The sequence below is a fragment of the Diadema antillarum genome, unplaced genomic scaffold (genome assembly GCF_040938485.1).
Source record: "Diadema antillarum isolate AM-2024a unplaced genomic scaffold, OU_Dant_1.0 seq00001201_RagTag, whole genome shotgun sequence".
NCBI lineage: Eukaryota > Metazoa > Echinodermata > Echinoidea > Diadematoida > Diadematidae > Diadema > Diadema antillarum.
Genome location: NW_027271995.1, coordinates 20,342 through 38,248, shown reverse-complemented (window position 1 = coordinate 38,248; position 17,907 = coordinate 20,342). Strand labels below are relative to the sequence as shown.

The 17,907-nt window shown below is 39.8% G+C and overlaps 1 protein-coding gene across 1 annotated transcript; it reads left to right on the top strand.

The window, feature by feature from the left end:
- The first annotated feature begins 373 nt into the window (after positions 1-373).
- On the top strand, positions 374-7,395 carry LOC139744670 (triosephosphate isomerase-like). Its single transcript, XM_071655095.1, has 5 exons — positions 374-621; positions 3,262-3,470; positions 5,951-6,083; positions 6,716-6,889; positions 7,241-7,395. Exons 1-5 carry the CDS (start codon positions 507-509, stop codon positions 7,360-7,362), a joined length of 753 nt encoding a protein of 250 aa, XP_071511196.1. The 5' UTR covers positions 374-506; the 3' UTR covers positions 7,363-7,395.
- Positions 7,396-17,907: the final 10,512 nt, after the last annotated feature.

Below are 17,907 nucleotides of genomic sequence, written 5' to 3'. Positions count from 1 at the left end.
GTAATTCCCGGTTGCGTACACATGCTTAGGATCAAAATTATTTATTTGATAAAACTTTAGTAATTATTGGATAAAAAACAATAAGTTAATTAATATCTACTTTTATTTTTGTTTTTATTCTGTATTATAATTTCAACATAAATTTATAGGCATTTAAATGATAAATAGTCATTTACTTCATTATCAAACTTTATTACCACGAACGTGGCTGCTTTTCTTGCTGGACTGGGAAACTCCGAGGTCAGGGGTGACGTAGCGACGAAAATGAACGTCACGTTGTACGCCCGTGGTCCACGGTGCGGTGTACGTGAGTGCATGTACGTATGCTACCTAGCCCGAAGCGCGCGAGGAAGGTAGGCCTCCGAGGCCGACTGTGTCTCTAGCTTAGATAGCAAGCTAGTTCTCTGTCTGTCATTCTCATCATATCCACTCCAAGTTCACCACTCGTTACCGCTCAGACGATACATTGTTAAAGTCAGAGATAGGCCGACGTAAAATACAGCAAAATGGCAAGCGGCAGACGTTTCTGGGTAGGAGGGAACTACAAAATGAACGGGAGCAAAGCTGTCCTTGACGGACTCCTGAAAACATTGGAGGAAGCTCAGGTCCCCGGAAATACTGGTAAGATATCCAGGTACTTTACCGAGACTAGAGTAAGAGTTAAAGACTAACAGTAAGGTCTAACTGTTGTCTAGTGGTTGTTGGAAGAGTAAGGCCATTATTAAAGAATGCAAAATCAAATTTACCATAAAATGGTAGGACCTGAAACACTAAATAAAGACGTTTTGTAAGGTGATGTCGTGTCCTGCAGGATCAGGACGGAAGAGCTGCATCCACCTGCACCTGTCCAGTCAAGATGTGATGATTACGATTTTATCTCTGCCTTCCAAAACACAGCGCCGTTTAGATATACAATGTAAATTAAAATTTTACCAACCGTGTGCACGTGCATGCACACAACTACTAGACTAGGCCTACGTAAAACGTAAATTACAGACAGTTGGGCTATCCTGCATTCCTTGGTTTTAGGGGGCTGGATTAATTATTTTGGCAATTGTGCACTTTACGGCTCTATATTATCGGTGTGAGATTTTACCCTAATCGAGCAGTGCGTGCGAATTCGAGTTCCTATCAGGCACAGCGGGTCTTCCGGCACTGTACTGTATACATGTGTGTGAGATTTCGTGTTGGGAGGCATGCAGTGTGTGTGAATGTGTCAGCGTGCGTGTGTGTGATGAAAGCTCTTACGGTACGCCACATGGTTGCTCTAATGCCCTTCCCTGCCTGCGCGGCGTGGCATGATCAAACGCGAGCTAGGAGCTGTGCATTGGCACACAATTGGAATGCAACGAGTGGTAAACTTCCGTGCTTCAATCATGATTTTAAATTTTGCGTTATATATTAAGCAGGGTATCACTAATTAAACTATTGCAGAGGGCATATGTCCGCTCGTGGCCTTGGCGGAATTATTCTGTAAAATGATAATAAAAAAACCCAAAATCTTATCTCGATTCGTCAGTCTGTTAGTGTTTATTTCGTCTACACAGTTACCGTTTAACGAGCCCGACCAGACGCCGTGCGAAGTGTGAATAGCTACCGATTTACGGGCAGCCACTACATGGACACACACACACACACACAAGCCTCGCCCGCATGGTTGTTTTGCGCGATTTGTGATGGGTTCGGATCGGGATGGATGAAGAGACATGAAAATACATAGTATTCACGTAACTGTTGTGGCGAGCTGGCAGCGCAAGCTAGGAAGTTCAAAAATGGAATCTATAATATCACAGACTACTGCAAACTTTCTCACACTTTGTGCCATGATCATGGCAATTTTCTGCAATGCAACATTGTATATAATGTAAAGCTCGATAATCCTGCAGCGGAGAGCAAAGGCACGCGAAATCGCGATCACACATTGTTTGATGTGTCAGCTAGCTCCGCAGAAGCGCCGTGAGTGAGGCGGGCTTTTAGTGACCTTATCACTTGTTAAACGGCGTTCCATACAGCAAGAGAAGTTCGCCAGCTGCTCAGTGCGGGATGGTTTATGGGATATCACCTTAGCACACGGCGAATGAGGTACCGATAATATAGGGCCGTAGAGTGCACAATTGCCATTATTTTAAGCTTGTTTAGCCCCCTAAAACACAAAAACATAAAAACCCAAGATTGTCAACAGTTGTTGATAAGATTTAAATTCAAGCTTGAAGTATAGGGTCCTATTTAATTTCACGGTGGGGGGGGGGGGGGGGGGGGGGACTGCTACCAGCCCTAATGCGTAGCATTGGGACTGCGCATTGTAGGATTTTGGATCTGGAAAGGCGTAGTATCGCAGTTAAATTTGACCCAGTAGACTGAAAAATGCATCAATTTGAATACTTACCGATGTATTCTGGTTATTGACAAGAGGAAACGCGGAATGTAATAGTCCATTTCTGCCTAAATTGATAACATTGAATGATTCGTCGGCAGGGATCTCCGAGATTGACAACTGCTCAGGAAGACAGGATTTAAAACCTCTGCACTTGCTCGGGTCGGTAGCACTGTAGCCTTTTTGACCAGGCACTTCTTCTTGCTGCGCGACATTGTGTGGCGCCTGATCACTTGCTGCTGGTATGGGCGCATTACACTCGCACCCTTTCGCTCGCCACTACACAGCGCGCAGCGAAAGGGCCTGGTTCAAAGGCTAAAATCATCGCGACTCTTGTTGCATCGAAAGCCAAAGAATGAACAGGAGGTACCTGTGTATGGAGATGATTTCATAGAAAAACGTCTTTTCAAGACTACATGGGATAAATGTGGAAATTAACAAGTGAACGACTCGTATGAATAAGGTAAAACACTTATGTACATTTAAAAGTAAGCCTTTTGCTGGTAAATTACGAAACTTATAGTTGCGTGAAAATTTGTGTTGCTTTTCCAACTTACAGAGGAAGCACTTTTGACTCGGGGCGATCCCACAGCATAACTGTGTACAAGGAGCGCCCCCGGGGTGGGGGGGGGGGTTGATGTGAGGTTACTTTTCCTCATTCTTTTTTCGGCAAGGGGGGATGACTGTAGACGCTATTCTAGTAGACTCCTAGAATGTTGACCTAGGAGATGTGACATTTATTCAGTATACATCTATCACATTATATGCTTGTACATTCTTGTTCAGTGCACTTGAAACCACCTTACTAAATTGCCCTATTGGCAAGGACACTACAGCTGTGTTTCTATTTGTCATGAACTCTAACAAGTCAGCCATTTTCCTTTCAGATGTGGTGGTGTCACCACCAGCTGTCTACCTCTCCTACATGAATTCGAAGATTCCTGCAAATGTCAGTGTTGCTGCACAGAACTGTTACAAGGTGGAGAAGGGTGCCTTCACCGGAGAAATCTCTCCTGCTATGCTGAAGGACCTTGGAATTGGCTGGGTCATTCTCGGCCACTCAGAGCGGAGACACAAGTTTGGAGAATCGGATGAGGTATGCAGTGACAATAATGCTGCCATTATGGGATTTAGCATGTTAACCCTATATCTGTCACGTACGCCGTAGCCAGACTGCTCAGACATTTTGCAGTGCACAGACACAAGATTGTTGATGGCCATTTCTGATTATTATTATTGACATTAATGTGTCATGTTATACATCATTTGAAAGCTTATGGTCTAAACTTTCATTTTCCATACTAATCTGAGTGAGGGCGCACTTCAATTTTAAGTAGGACGCCCTCTTATGTTACATAATTATCAATGCAGACTTATTTCTACATGTTACCACCTCATTTTTCCACACAACATGAGCTTGCATCACAAAAAGGTCTCATAGATGTTGTAGAGAATTTATTCAGCTTTGAGATGGTATGATTTTTTCATCAATAGCATCAGTACTTTTCATTTTATGAGCAAAAGTCTGTGGCAATTACAACCTAGATTTCACACATTTTGTGTAATTTCTGATTTTGTGAGTGATGTTGGCCTGAAAGTAGACAAAGCGTGTTTGTATCTTGTCAAGCTGAAAATATAAAATGAATTGTGCTTTTTTCTTTCAAATTTATATCAATCTTGTCCTATGATATTGCCATAATGATAAGCTAATCAGGATAAAAAATGTTATTGAAAATATCGACGTTGGAGTGTCCATGCATTCCAGTTGATCATCATATGCTAGTCTACGACTTCCTGCACTGTCCTTATTGAAACAGAATTAACTATCACAGCAGTCATTTTCTTTATGATAAACCTGCATTGAACTGAAGTTTCGCATAGTGACGGTTTCATCATGTAATAATAATAAACAGTCAAACATACCCCAACATCAAGACTGTACAGTTTCAGGCCGCCAGCAGGAAGCTACTGTAACCCTATTGCTCCTTACACCTGCCCCGCTGGCCCCGGCTAACTAGAGACCCATTGCACTGCTGTTAGTGCTGAGTAAACAGTTGCAACTGCTGCACCGAATGTGCAGTGTTCATCTATTCTTCAGATCATTTATGAGGCCGATATTACTGAAACTATACCCCTTCACAGAATTCAGAGATGTTGAAATCCCAAATCTGAATGTTTTCACTTCATGTTTTACTATTTTGACTTAGATGAAATAGATGAAAATTGACCCACGTGTACGATCTTTTCACCGCTCGCAGTGATCTCTATTACAGTCCCACATATACAGATTGGTGTAAGTTCTCCACACATGGCAAAACTGTACACAATACATTGCAGTCTGAATGCAAATGAACATGGGCGGGGCCACCACAATTTCTTGGACTTTGAGAAAGCTTTCCTGATTGGTTAAAGGTGGGGAAGCTTTTTTTAGGCTGGAAATTGTTTCCTTACACTGTCAGCCAATCACAAATGAGTTTATAGAGTGGTAGTGTCATAGCCTTTGAAGTAATCTGTCAATCAAAATAGGGCCGATAATATCGGCCGAAGCATTTCTATTGCAGTTTTTGGGCCGATTTAATCGGCCCGTGACAGAGATAGGGTTAAAGATCTGCACCAATGTTTGACCTCCCCTTCCAAAAGTTGACCATGGGCCAAAGCATAGGTTTCTGCATGTAGCTGCATGTAGCGTGCAGCTTAGTTTAACAAGCCGTTTGTCAAAAATTGTTTATTTGTGCAACTGTTCTAGGACACATGGTGAGCATACAGGACAGGTCATTGTAAAAGATTCAAATAAAGTTATTCAAATTGGATTCAAGAAAGCAAGTAAAAATTAATTCTGATGTTAAAATGTATGCATACTTCAGTGTTAATATCCGTAGGTATGAAATGCTACAGTTGCAAGATTTTTTTATTTTTTTATTTTTTTTTGGCCTGTACACCCAAGTTCTTCCAAATTTGTCAGTGAAATTAATGTCTACCATACAACTGAAAGATGGTTTGCACATGAAGCTAGGACTAGTGCATTATGAATTCAGCGTCGTAATAGATGCCCATCATTCTAGCTGCCAAAGTGATGGCCCCATGTCTAATGAAGATGCCACATGGTGTGTAGCCAACACTGACAGAAGTGGTATAGGTGTTTATACTAAGTAGTTCAGATTCAGACTGCCATTTTTGAAATGTATTCAGCATTCATCTACAGGTAGAGTGTCTGAAATTGATACAAGGAAACAAGATGAATTTAATGATATTTAGCTTTAAAACAAGGTCCATAATGTAAAGGTATGCATACAGGAAATGTGTTTGAGGAATGACATCACTTCACATCACAGACAGGAAGTAGTAATTGCTGTTACCAGATAATCCTTATCTCAAGTGCATTTAGAAGATTTAGTATCTAATCATGGTAATGTAAGAACTTATGATGTCTTGAGCACAATTGAACCCCAAATGCAATCAGTAAATACACATTGTGGAGATACCCTTTTTTTTCAAAGTATAGAGCTACAAAAGGTAGCTCTATGTTCAAACTTATTCTTTCACCAATACTGACTTTTGACTGCCATCCCTTGTCAGCTGATCGCAGAGAAGACGCAGCATGCCCTCAGTGCCGGTTTGAAGGTCATTGCCTGCATCGGTGAGAAGCTGGAGGAGAGAGAGAGTGGACAGACCAACGAGGTTGTCTATCGCCAGATGAAATTTTTGGCAGGTGCGCACTGATTATCTTGAATGGATGGTACGGTTGTGGTTAAGATGGGGCTGCAGATTTTCAACTTCTTGTGTGTGTTTGTGAAAAAATGAGAAACCTCTTTTGTGAAATATGAAATAATATGTAATTCTTAGAGGAATTCATATTTTATTTGATGAAACTTGGTCTTACCATGGTTGATATATCAAAAAAAAAAAAAAACTAATACTAAAAACCAAAAGCCCAAATATAAATTTATGTGGATTGAGTGAAAAGCAGCAATAGTGTATTAGTAGAACACATACGTGAAAGTATGAGGAGAATTGGAAAATCAATTAAAAAGTTAGGAATTTTCAAAGTTTGTAAGACCATTGCAAAACTAATGCATCATCTTCTTATTGCTTTGTTTTCTAATTTTCAAAAATACACATGATATGCAGTAAAAAGTTGATTTATATTTTCTGCTTATATTTGCAGTATGACAAGGCTGGCCAAGTTTGTGACAACATTGAGTTGTCTTTTTTATTTGTTTGTGTTTATTGATATCTGGTTTTCTGGCAAATTCTCATGTTTCTGCTTAAGACATTCTAGCACTTGAAAATTAACTCAACATGTAACTGTCAATGCACTAAAATTGTGTCCATTCCATCTAGATGTGATTTCGGACTGGAGTAGTGTGGTCATCGCCTACGAGCCTGTGTGGGCCATTGGGACAGGGAAGACGGCCACTCCACAGCAGGCCCAAGAGGTCCACCAAAATCTCCGCAGCTGGTTGACGGAGAATGTCAGTGCCGCGGTCTCCGCCAACACCAGGATCGTTTATGGAGGTTAGTGACATTCCCACTACGACCACCAGCACTAGACCTTTATTTCATGTAGATAATTGGCAGCACCTTTTTGTAGCTTGATGTGCTTACCTCTCAAATTGACAGATATTTCTTGAATTTGTTTTGATATGCAATTGTGAAAAATTCAGAAATAATTTTGACAGATCCACCAAATATTTCATCAATGTAAGATAAAATGTATACAGTAAAATCCAGCGGTACCAAAATGATAACAGCAAGTTGATATTTGTTGCAAAAAGAAAAATAAGGCAAATTCTTGAAGATCTTTTGGTTGAAGCAATACAACCAAGAAATATATCGGTATTTCACTTTGCTATTTTTCCCATGTAGGCTCTGTAAATGCAGCCAACTGCCGTGATTTAGGATCTCAGCCGGACGTGGACGGGTTCCTCGTAGGGGGAGCATCCTTGAAGCCTGAATTCACTCAGATTATAGCCGCTGGAGGCCAGTAAGATTCAAGTTGATAGAGCGCCCTCATCATCAATGTAGGCATAGGCAAATCGGTATTTCCCTCCCACGATGGAGTCCCGTGAGCTGTGATGTTTTGTGACTGGAGTGTTGGTTCGTATCATGGACAGGACATTGAAATATCTGGGGTGAATGACATGGAGTATGCCACTGAATATTATCAATATTCTACATACACATAAGCCAATGGTCTCCTCTGAAGGCTTGTCAGTATTAGAACTCACTAAAAGTGGTTTTGAGGTACTTTGATTATTTTGAATGCTTGGACAGTATAATAAATGGTTTTGGATCAGAGTAACTGAATGGAAGGTGCTTTGAAGTGTATTCAGCCTTTCAGAACATTTTGCACACTGTTTCTTCTAACAAGCAGTCCCAGTTAGATGAAGAATGAGACTCTATCTCTTCTTCCAGTCTGAAGAAAATTCACCTTGGATAGTCTGAAATGAATCACGTTGAGGATGAATACAAATCCAGTAAGTTATTTGCCCTTGTCAGAATGCTGCTACTTTGGAACCTCGTTATGACATGGTATTATTTAGCACAAAACCTTTGTATGTATAACAAGGTAATTGTGTGAATTCCATTCTTTTAATATTCTTTTTTCTTAAATCCCTGATATGACAAGATATCCATTATAGTGAAGACATTTTTATTGTTCCGAACAACTCGTTGGAATGAGCTTCCCTCGTACTGCTATAAATGGATGTTATGATGAGGAGAGTATAAAGGTAAGGTATATCAGTAATTTCACTCTTGGATCTCTACCTCCTCCCAGAAAGGCATTTTCAGGATATCAACCCGGAGAAGACCGTTTTAGATGCACTCTTTGCCTTCTTGTTTAACAGTGAGAAATTTGTTTTTGTCATGTCAGAGATTTTAGAGAGGACTTATGAAGTATTTTGTAGGATCTTGTTAGAAAGTTCTGCATAATTCTTTATTTTGCAAGTGTTGGCGTATGGTCTATTTGATTATACACTTGCTGATACCTGCTGTGTCCAACGAAGCAACCAACACACCATGTGGCACATGTGGTGCTACCTGTTTTCAATATCATTGGTTTTTCCTCACCTCATGAAGTGTATGACTCTACATTTTAATGATCAGTCATTAGTCTAAACTGGATGGCAGTAAGGCGTGATAACTTAAGTCCATATCTTGTTAGAATTGAAGTTGAATGAAGTCTTGCCCATTTTGGAGGTCAATTTCCATGTGCTTAGACATGCTGTAGCATAAAATGGTGTAATAGTTGCATTTTGGTACCCTTTGAGTGAAGTGTGATAACAGATTACAGCGGTAAGAGGTCTGTATATTGTTTGAAATGAAAGCAAGAATATGGAAAGCATATATGGATAACGTGGTGTATATCGGATCATCAATATTGGTCATTTATGAAAAAAAAAATGTGTGGCTGACAGATGATCACTATCTGTTATCACAGATATGAGATAGAAGTGATAAGAATGACGACAGAAGTATATAAACTGTCCTGATACGTGTATAATGTGTATCTCTGGAATATTTTTTATGTACATAAGATAGTTTAAAGCAGAAAAGCCCCTGGGCTGTGTTTCCCTCTTGCTCTAAGTTTGTTGTCCTCTCACCCTGCAGACAACTGAAACACACACACAGAAAACATTGTTTGTTCACATTTTCTTCAAAAAAATACCATTCACATTTTCTTTTTGAAAAAATACAATATTTATCAAATCGGGGGAAATTTGTCCAAGATCTGAAGGGCTCCATCCAGTTGAGGACTCTTGCTGGTAACCATGGAATTGTCACATCGTGTATGAGTTTTAAACATATGGACAGAAATGTTAACCCATTTCATAAGTTGCACTGTACCTATAAATTAATGAATACACGGTGTACCTGTAGTGTATCACTGAATTTCAAAATATTAGGTGAACTGTTGTGCCAAATGGAGTCTTCACAGGTGTCGGATTTCTTGGGATATCGCGTTCTGTGAGAGAACAAATGATACCCTCTCAATCCAAGTTCACGGTGAGTTAAGTTCAACATATTAAAGAGAAACCCTGTACCTGTCGATGTCAAGCTTGATTGCTGTGTATTGGCTGTGTAACTTCTTGCCTGTGTTAAAAATGTTTTTAGAAAGAAAAGGTGCATGATACTCTGGTCAATGAGATTTCACATCATTTTATCGAGGAGAACTCAAATGTGTGATTGTTGATGAGTAGCATTATGATTGGACAGGCAGGGATACAGTGGTGTAGAACAATACAATCATAAATGACAATTGATAATCAAAAGTAAGTTTCATTTTGTATTTCTTTGAGTCCATTTATTGCAAAGTACATGTGTTCACACACTTTAATATAGAGAGCTTTCATTATAAGCCATGTGAACAGTTATACAATGTTTTGCTTTGAGCTCTGAAGCATAGACTTTTCAATTCTAGTGTACTCCTGTTATAACAAACACAGTTATAACGAAATACTGGTTACAACAAAGTCAAAAATTCGGGCCGCAACGTTATCCACTCTGTGCTTTTTTATTGTTTATTTGTTCTGTGGTAACAAAATTTCGACAAAACGAAAGAAAACTGCAAGTCCCGAGGACTTGTTATAACGGGAGTCCATTGTACTATATATATATATATATATATATATATATATATATATATAAAAGATGACGAAGTAGGGTGGTAGTGCATTTCAGTCCAACAATGCTACTTATTCAGACCAAATTTTCGACGAATACCTTCGTCTTCCTCAGAGTCGTCAATGACAATTATAAAAGTGAAGAAGATGACTCTATTTTCTATAAATACATAAGTAGGGCCCTACTAACCATAGTGGTAACCATTTTTGTATCATTATATAGAAAATAGAGTCATCTTGTTTGCTTTCATAATTGTCATTGACGACTCTGAGGAAGACGAATGTATTCATCGAAACTTTGGTGGGAATAAATAGCATTGTTGGACTGAAATGCATTACCACCCTACTTCGTCATCTTTTCTGTACTGGTACCAACACGCGGACTACAAGTATATATATATATATATGTGTGTGTGTACATTGTATATCGGCCCACATGGCTCAACACTAACTTTTTTGTTTGGTGGCCCGATGGGGCCACCAAAATCCTAAATTTCAAATTTTTGGTGGCCCGAGAGAAAAATTTGGTGTCCCGAAAAAAAAACAATAAAAAACATTAAAAGTCCTTTTTTTTAATGAGTCAAATATTTAAGATTTATGATAGTAAAAATTAGAAGTTGGACATATCTACTCATAAATAAACTTCAACAAACTTGCAACACTCACTCTCAGGCATTCATTCAGTCCTTTTCATCCATCCTTTGAACAAATTTAACTGCTAATTTCAGGCGCAAAAAGTTACGAATTTATTGACATACTTTTCAAAAAATTTTGGTGGCCCGAGGCGGGCCACCAAATTTGCCCTTTTTTGAAATTTGGTGGCCCGACTTTCATTTTTGGTGGCCCCGGGCCACCGGGCCATCGTTAGTGTCGAGCCCTGATATATGTATATACATACATACACATGGTAAAGTGGTAATTTACAAGTAAATGTTGTATGAATGGCTTCTGTTGGTTAGGATGAAAAGAACACACTTGCACCTGTTCTGTCCAATATGCACCAAGATCATACATGGAATATCTATTACAGAGTTTTCATGAAAGACCCTCCAGCATTTCCAATACCGCAGGTACAGCATGTCAATAATAAACAGTCTTCAATGACCTTAATCGCATACAGCTGTACGACGAGATTGTGAACAGGAACACAGATCAATTGAAATTGTCTGATTTTGGGAAAGTCCCCTTCAATTGCAAAGTTTAGTAGCAGGGTAACTGACACACAGATGACAAACTTATTTGTTGACGAAAGAAAATTTAATACTCCTTCATTACAACTATTTCCAACTTGTGATGTTGGAGTGAAAATCATGCATTTTTATTTCATTCATTGAGAGGAACGAGTACATGATTATAGTAAAAAACAACAAACAAACACATTTTGCTCAAAGAAACAAAAATACACCGTACAGTTGTGCTGATGATTGATTGAACACTCACAAAAAAAAAAATGAACAATGAATAGAAGATATTGTACCTGCACAGCGAAATCTGATGTAACGCAAACTTTTTATTCTCTTTTTTGTCCGACTAAAATTAATAATTTGTTCTTGTGGCAGATACATTGTAACAAGAAATGTCGGCGACTGGCGTGTTAATTCCGTATTTTTCATCGCATTATTCTCCCAGTAGGTCTATGCATTTATTGCCAATGTGAGACGGCAATTTCACATGTTTGACGAATAATCATCTGGTGATATTCACTAGTTTTCTTGACAATACTTACGGTGCGCCATACCTTCAAAATATGAAGTAAAGGTGATTTTTTTTTCATTTCTCTTGACTCTTAACTCCATGTGGCCCCAAAATCTATTCCCTCCATAATCACTATGTGGTAATGTACAATGGTACAAATTGCATTTACTAAACACTGCTGGGAGTATGCGTCCAATTTGCCGGGTATGGTGAAAACAGTAGCATCAAATAGTTTTATGTCATTATTTTAACCCGACATTTGACCCTTGACCTCTAGCCCAAAACGTCATAAGAGAAACCATGTCAGGCAATACCTCCATGTAAATGCTAAGTATACCGTGACCCGTTTCCGAGATAAAGAAGGGAAAGGGGAATTTTAATATTTTTAACTTGACCACTGACCTTGACCTTACGTCCCAAAATATCTCGTAATTCACGTACATTTATACACATCGAGTTACATGGAAATAATTTAGGCATTGCAGAGATACATGAATATTATAACCCAGGGGAAATTGTGAAAATCTTTGGCATTGGACCTTGACCTATGACTTTTGACCTTTGTCCACTCATATGCCAAGTTTTAAAGCGTTCGCAAAATTGATTGTGGACGAACAGACGGCCGAGCAACACGCAAACAGTACTTCCGGCGACACTTCGTGGCGAATTCATCATTGGAAGCAAACTTAGAAATGCCGCTACGGCGACTGGTATGCCTCCGCCATATCGCATTATTCTCCCATATAGGTTTGTTGTATACATCTTGACATTACATGATGTATTAGACGACCAGTTTCACATGATTGGTTAAAAACTGAAAAGATGTGTTGAAAGTTTGATGGCAAAACGCCAAATGTGTTTCAGTGTACATTGTATATTCCTTGAACGTGATTTCACTTGGCTACCACTGCTAATTGATTCAGAAAGCAAATATTCTTGAATTTTACGATTAGTGTCACTTGATCTTTGACCCTTGCTCCTTGACCCCATGGTCCAGATCTTTCTTCAAATAATGCACTAATTGATGATATCTTTTATAGGGAAGGACGGAAAATACATAAACAATGCGTCTGAATACACTTAATGTCGGAAGCATAAAGTACTGCACACTATCATCAAAATCTGTCAGAGTACTGCGCTGTACATACACACACACAAAAAAGGAAAAACCATGTACGAGAGACGATTGTAGGCTACATCAGCCTGATTCCTTAAAAAAAAAATTAATCAAAAATAAAAACACCACACGAGCGTCCGTGCGTGACCACCGATTTAACTACATGAAGATGACCTGCATTGTTCATTTTCATTTTTAACTTTGATTTCAGCACGAAGTACTTTCGGCACGTCAGCCCCGAGCCTACGTAGAATCACAGACGTATATATAGCGAAGTTGTCAGCCATCCTTTCCGTGGTGCCCATTAGAACGACGAGAGCATAATATTCCCCTTAGATGCTACCCGCCAAGTTTGGTGAAAATCGGTCATGGGGTTTTCAAGAAAAATAATGAAAGTGAAAAAAAAAATACGCACGACGCACGACACACGCCGGACGAAGAGCAATCGCAATAACAAGCGACAACGTTCTGAATCTGGCTGAAAAGTAGTCAAAGATAGAATAGTGAGATAGGCCAGAATGAATTTGAAACCTGATGATGTCACTGGAGATTTCATTCGTTCCGATTTCACACACGAACTTGATAACGTTAGGTTGTTTTACCAGCCTCAATATCCCATCAAACATAATCACTTCTGAAACTCGAGCATCAGCTTTTAGAATATTGTGTACAACGTACCCTGTGAATCGGGTTAGCGAAAGATTGTTAGTATACAAAATAGGAGTGAAGATAAGAGGTATAATTTCTCATCAAAATAACCCTCCACATGTATGTATAAGTGCAATTCGTATGAAGATCGTAACTGCTTATCTCCATTATTAACAAACATCTACAACAAAAACAAGAGTCAAACCTGTCATCCACAGCACTACATGGGGATTTTTATGAAAGACAACGAAACGTTTTTAAAAAAGTTTGCACACGACGGACGATGAATGATCGCTGCAGGTCACGTGACCTTTCGGCTGAGATGAGTTTAAGATGCAGTTTGAATTGCTTAGTCACTTTCAGTCCCAAACCAAATTAATGTTAACTCATAATAAAATCGTGGTATCTAACGAAGTTGTCTTCCGTCCTTTCCGTGGCTAACCTTCCACGTATGTTGCTTAACGTCACGAAACTCGCCATCCTTGAAATGTAGCATTTCATGCCGATGTCTGGCATCGGACTGCTTAAAAGCCATGTCGCAGTGTCGACACTTGTACGGGCGAGCATCGGAATGAATCTTTATGTGACGCCAAACCAGTTCTTTCCTGCCGAACTCTTTGCCACACACCTTGCAAGGGAATGTCGTGGGCTTCTCGGTGTGGCAGGAACGTTGATGCTGTTGTAAAATAGTGGGATGAGAAAAACTGCGGCCACACTTCTCACATGTTGCGGTAAAAGGGCGGGGAGGATGACACGTTTTCAGGTGAGATTGGAGTTTTCCAGCAGATCCAAAGGTTTCCGGGCACTTGTCACAAGCGTATGCTTCGATGTCGGCCTTGTAGTACTTGTGTATTTTCATGTGAGTATTGAGCGTTGCCGTGGAACTGAGAGCTTTACTACAAACAGGGCAGGCCAGTTTCTTTTTGACAACTTGGTGTGTATTTTCGTGCATCATGCGAACCTTGGAGTCCCGAAACCTTTTGTCGCAAACGCCACAACAAAAAGGGAATTCTTCTTTGTGGGTCATTTTATGGAATGACAACAAAGCATTGGTGGGAAAGAACTTGTGACACTTTTGGCATGTGTACAGACGGCTGCCTGGACCAGGGATTTCTTTCCACTGGCCCTGTGCGTGGAGCCGTAAGTGAATGTCGTAACTGAATTTGCCTTTGAATTTCCGCCCGCATTGGTCGCAAAACAAGTGCTTTCCTTTGGCATGTGACCTGGCATGTTTGATTATAGGAACCAGTTCGTAAAAAGTCTTTTGGCATAACTTACACCTGTAGTATGTGCATCTGTCAATTACCACTCTCTCAACCTTGTCTCGCACTTCATCTATGCAGACATCCGTGAACTTTCCTCGTGATTGGTAATTTTTCAAGCCTCGATAAAAATTAATAGACCCATGATCATCATTAAGGCGTGGACGTGTTCTAAAGATGGTATCGATATCCCCATGACCTCCTGCAGTGCTTCGTATCTCCTCGCGTGCCTCAGTTGGTACGCATTGTTCTTTGTGTGCACTCGAGGTTGTTCTCGCATCATTTTTTGTCGGGGTTTGGTGTTGGCCAGCTGATTTTGACATGATCGCGGTACTATCTAGCGAGTCATGTTGTTCCGTGCAGAAATCGCTCAAAACGTCTCCCTGCTCGTATTTCACTTCAAAGACATCGAACTCTTCTTTTATCTCTCCAAACTCTTGGACCTCAGGACACTCAACTTTGACGCCAGTTCCAACTGTCTGGGATGAGGATGTAACGGTATCACGTGCTATGCTGGATCGATCAGTATCGATTACATCTTGCAGTGTCGTCTGCGTGCTAACTCCGTAGTCCGCTTCCGTTCTCGCTTTTCCAAGTGATGATGAATTTTCTTCTGCTCGGGCATACTGCTCGGTCGGTTCCGTACAATTCGCATCCTGAGAACATGGCATTGACTGGTAACCGCGGGAGCTTAGAAAGTCATCCGAGCACTGTCCGATGTAACAGGGAATGCGGCTCCACGCTTCTTCAAACAAAGCGTCGAGCTCTTCCACACACTTAGCCATAGTTAATATTCGGTGGCTCCTTTCCGGTACTATTAAGCTCTTGAAAAGAGGGCTTCTGACAATAGAAACTGCAAGTCAAGAGAAGCTAAGTGTCCAAAGGATTCCTGTTGCAATGTCTTACATGTAGTTGTTCACTGCTGGAGTCCAAACGCTACTCAGTGATTGAGGTTTTCCCAGCTATCTTGTATTCGTGGGACCACCTGTTATCCACAAGAAAAAAATGGAAAGAGTTAAAACTAAATGTAGTACATTGCACTCTATACTCTTACACGTACTGTATACAACTGTGTGGTGTTTAGCACCAAGAGGGTTCCTAAAACGAATTCTGCAAATCAGAAATCCATAAATTCAGTAAGGTAGCTTATCTGTATACGAACAGCTTTTTATTTTTGTTCTCCTTTTCAAACGCCATGCAGGGGATGTCAGATGTCATGATAGCATGCATACATAATACTACAGTGTAGTAAAATTAACTTGTTGGATCCCCCTCCCCCGAAAGAATAACACTAGGGCGGGGGGGGGGGGGTACCAAAACCTTCAATTACATTGTATATGAAAAGCTACAATGTACAGTATGCGTATAAAATAAAAATGCAATTAAAAGTCAACTATGCTGGGATATCACCGATGTGCGATCCGCAAAGAGAGCCACAATATTGACCGCTAGTAAATACACTGTATAACTCCTCGAAGATTTTTTGTTGTTGTTGTTGCTTTAAAGGGGAATTATAACCCCTATACATGTGGATTGAGTGCATGCAACAATACTGTATATTAGTAGAACACATCAGTGAAAGTTTGAAGAAAATCGAACAATCGATTGAAAAGTTTTTAAAACTTCGTGACGAGACCACATGGATCTGAAGGCAGACATCGTGACATCACAATAATATGGACTACCATATAAAGAAAGTGTAAAGAAAATTCCAATATCACTTCATATGAAAAGTACACATTCCCTGAACTCGTTAGTGTTACAATGTATATGTCAAGGGTAATACCCCCCCCCCCCCTGCTTTCTGGAAAGAGGTTAGTCTACAACATAGTGCTCCTTCATTATGCTAGAAAAGTGAACAAAAAATGCTTGATTTTCTTTTCATTTTCTTTATTATGGGCAGTCCATAATAATCATGTGATGTGATGATCTGTACAATAGAGTCTTCTGATCCATAGGTCTCGTCACCAAAACTTCAAAAATTCATGTAACTTTTGAACGGATTGCTCGATTTTCCTCAAACCATCACTAATGTATTCTACTGATAATGCTCCATCCACTCAATCAACATGACAAGTATTGTATTTTGGGGGTGAATTCCCCTTTAACTGTCCAAATACTAGTAAGCTTTAGGCCCCGATTGCGCCATATTATTTATGACTGACCTCATTATCTGATATACTGATGCTATCAACCGACGATTCTTCCACTATTCAGACTATACGCATTCTACTGAGCCGCAAATTGTGATACACAATGTCATGTATTCATCTCACTAACACTTTCAGTTTGTACTATCAACGGCCATGCAATCGTGGCCTGTGTATTAATATAAGCGCACCGCACGACAGTTTCAACACAAAATTATGCCTAGATGAGTACACTGCAAAAAGTCCGGTGTTAAATAGTGAACACCGAGCTGGTGTTAAATTTTCGGTGCTCATTTATGGTGTTAAATTAACACCTCCGGGTGTCATTTCCGAATATAAAACTGTTTTTGAAGAGTTTCTTAGTAACTGCACTTCTTGTTGATTTTTAATTTAAACAAGACGATCAAGAATTTTACATTAAAATACTAGATTTTTGAAATAATGTGAAAATAAATTTACACCACAGTAACACCAGCTGGTGTGGTCTCTTATTGAAGCTGGACGGGTGTTAAACCATTGATATTAACACCAACAAATATCAAATTAACACCATGTGGTGTCATTTTTGAATAAACACCAGTACAGTGTCAAAATAACACCAGGTACAGTGTCAAATTAACACCACGAAGTGTCAGGTGAACACTTTTCCACACCGTCACAGTGCATTTTCTACACCTGTGGGTGTGGTCCTCTATTGAAGTTTGATCGGTGTTAGATTTAACACCCATGGTGTTAAATCTAACACCGATGTTTTTACAGTGTAACAATACATATGCGCGGAAATTTCCGCGGGGTGGGGGTTTACGGAAAGCGGGAGTGTGGGATCGAGAGGCTTTGTCACACGCAGAACGAGCGAATACACACAAAAAAAAGAACAATTTTAAAAATTGATTTCGGCTCTATATACAAAGAACTGAGGCATAAGAAGAATATTCTTACACTACGAACTACGAAGGGGGGGGGGATAATATGAAAATACAAAAATTTTATACGAGCAGCTAGCAGCATGCAATAAATGACATTTACAGTAAACATA

What these genes read in the sequence shown, in the direction of transcription:
- LOC139744670 (XM_071655095.1), top strand. Translation starts at nt 507, where the DNA reads ATGGCAAGCGGCAGACGTTTCTGGGTAGGAGGGAACTACAAAATGAAC. An exon ending in CCAGATGAAATTTTTGGCAG is followed by an intron (nt 6,084 to 6,715) that starts GTGCGCACTGAT and finishes CATTCCATCTAG; the next exon opens with ATGTGATTTCGGACTGGAGT. An exon ending in CACCAGGATCGTTTATGGAG is followed by an intron (nt 6,890 to 7,240) that starts GTTAGTGACATT and finishes TTTCCCATGTAG; the next exon opens with GCTCTGTAAATGCAGCCAAC.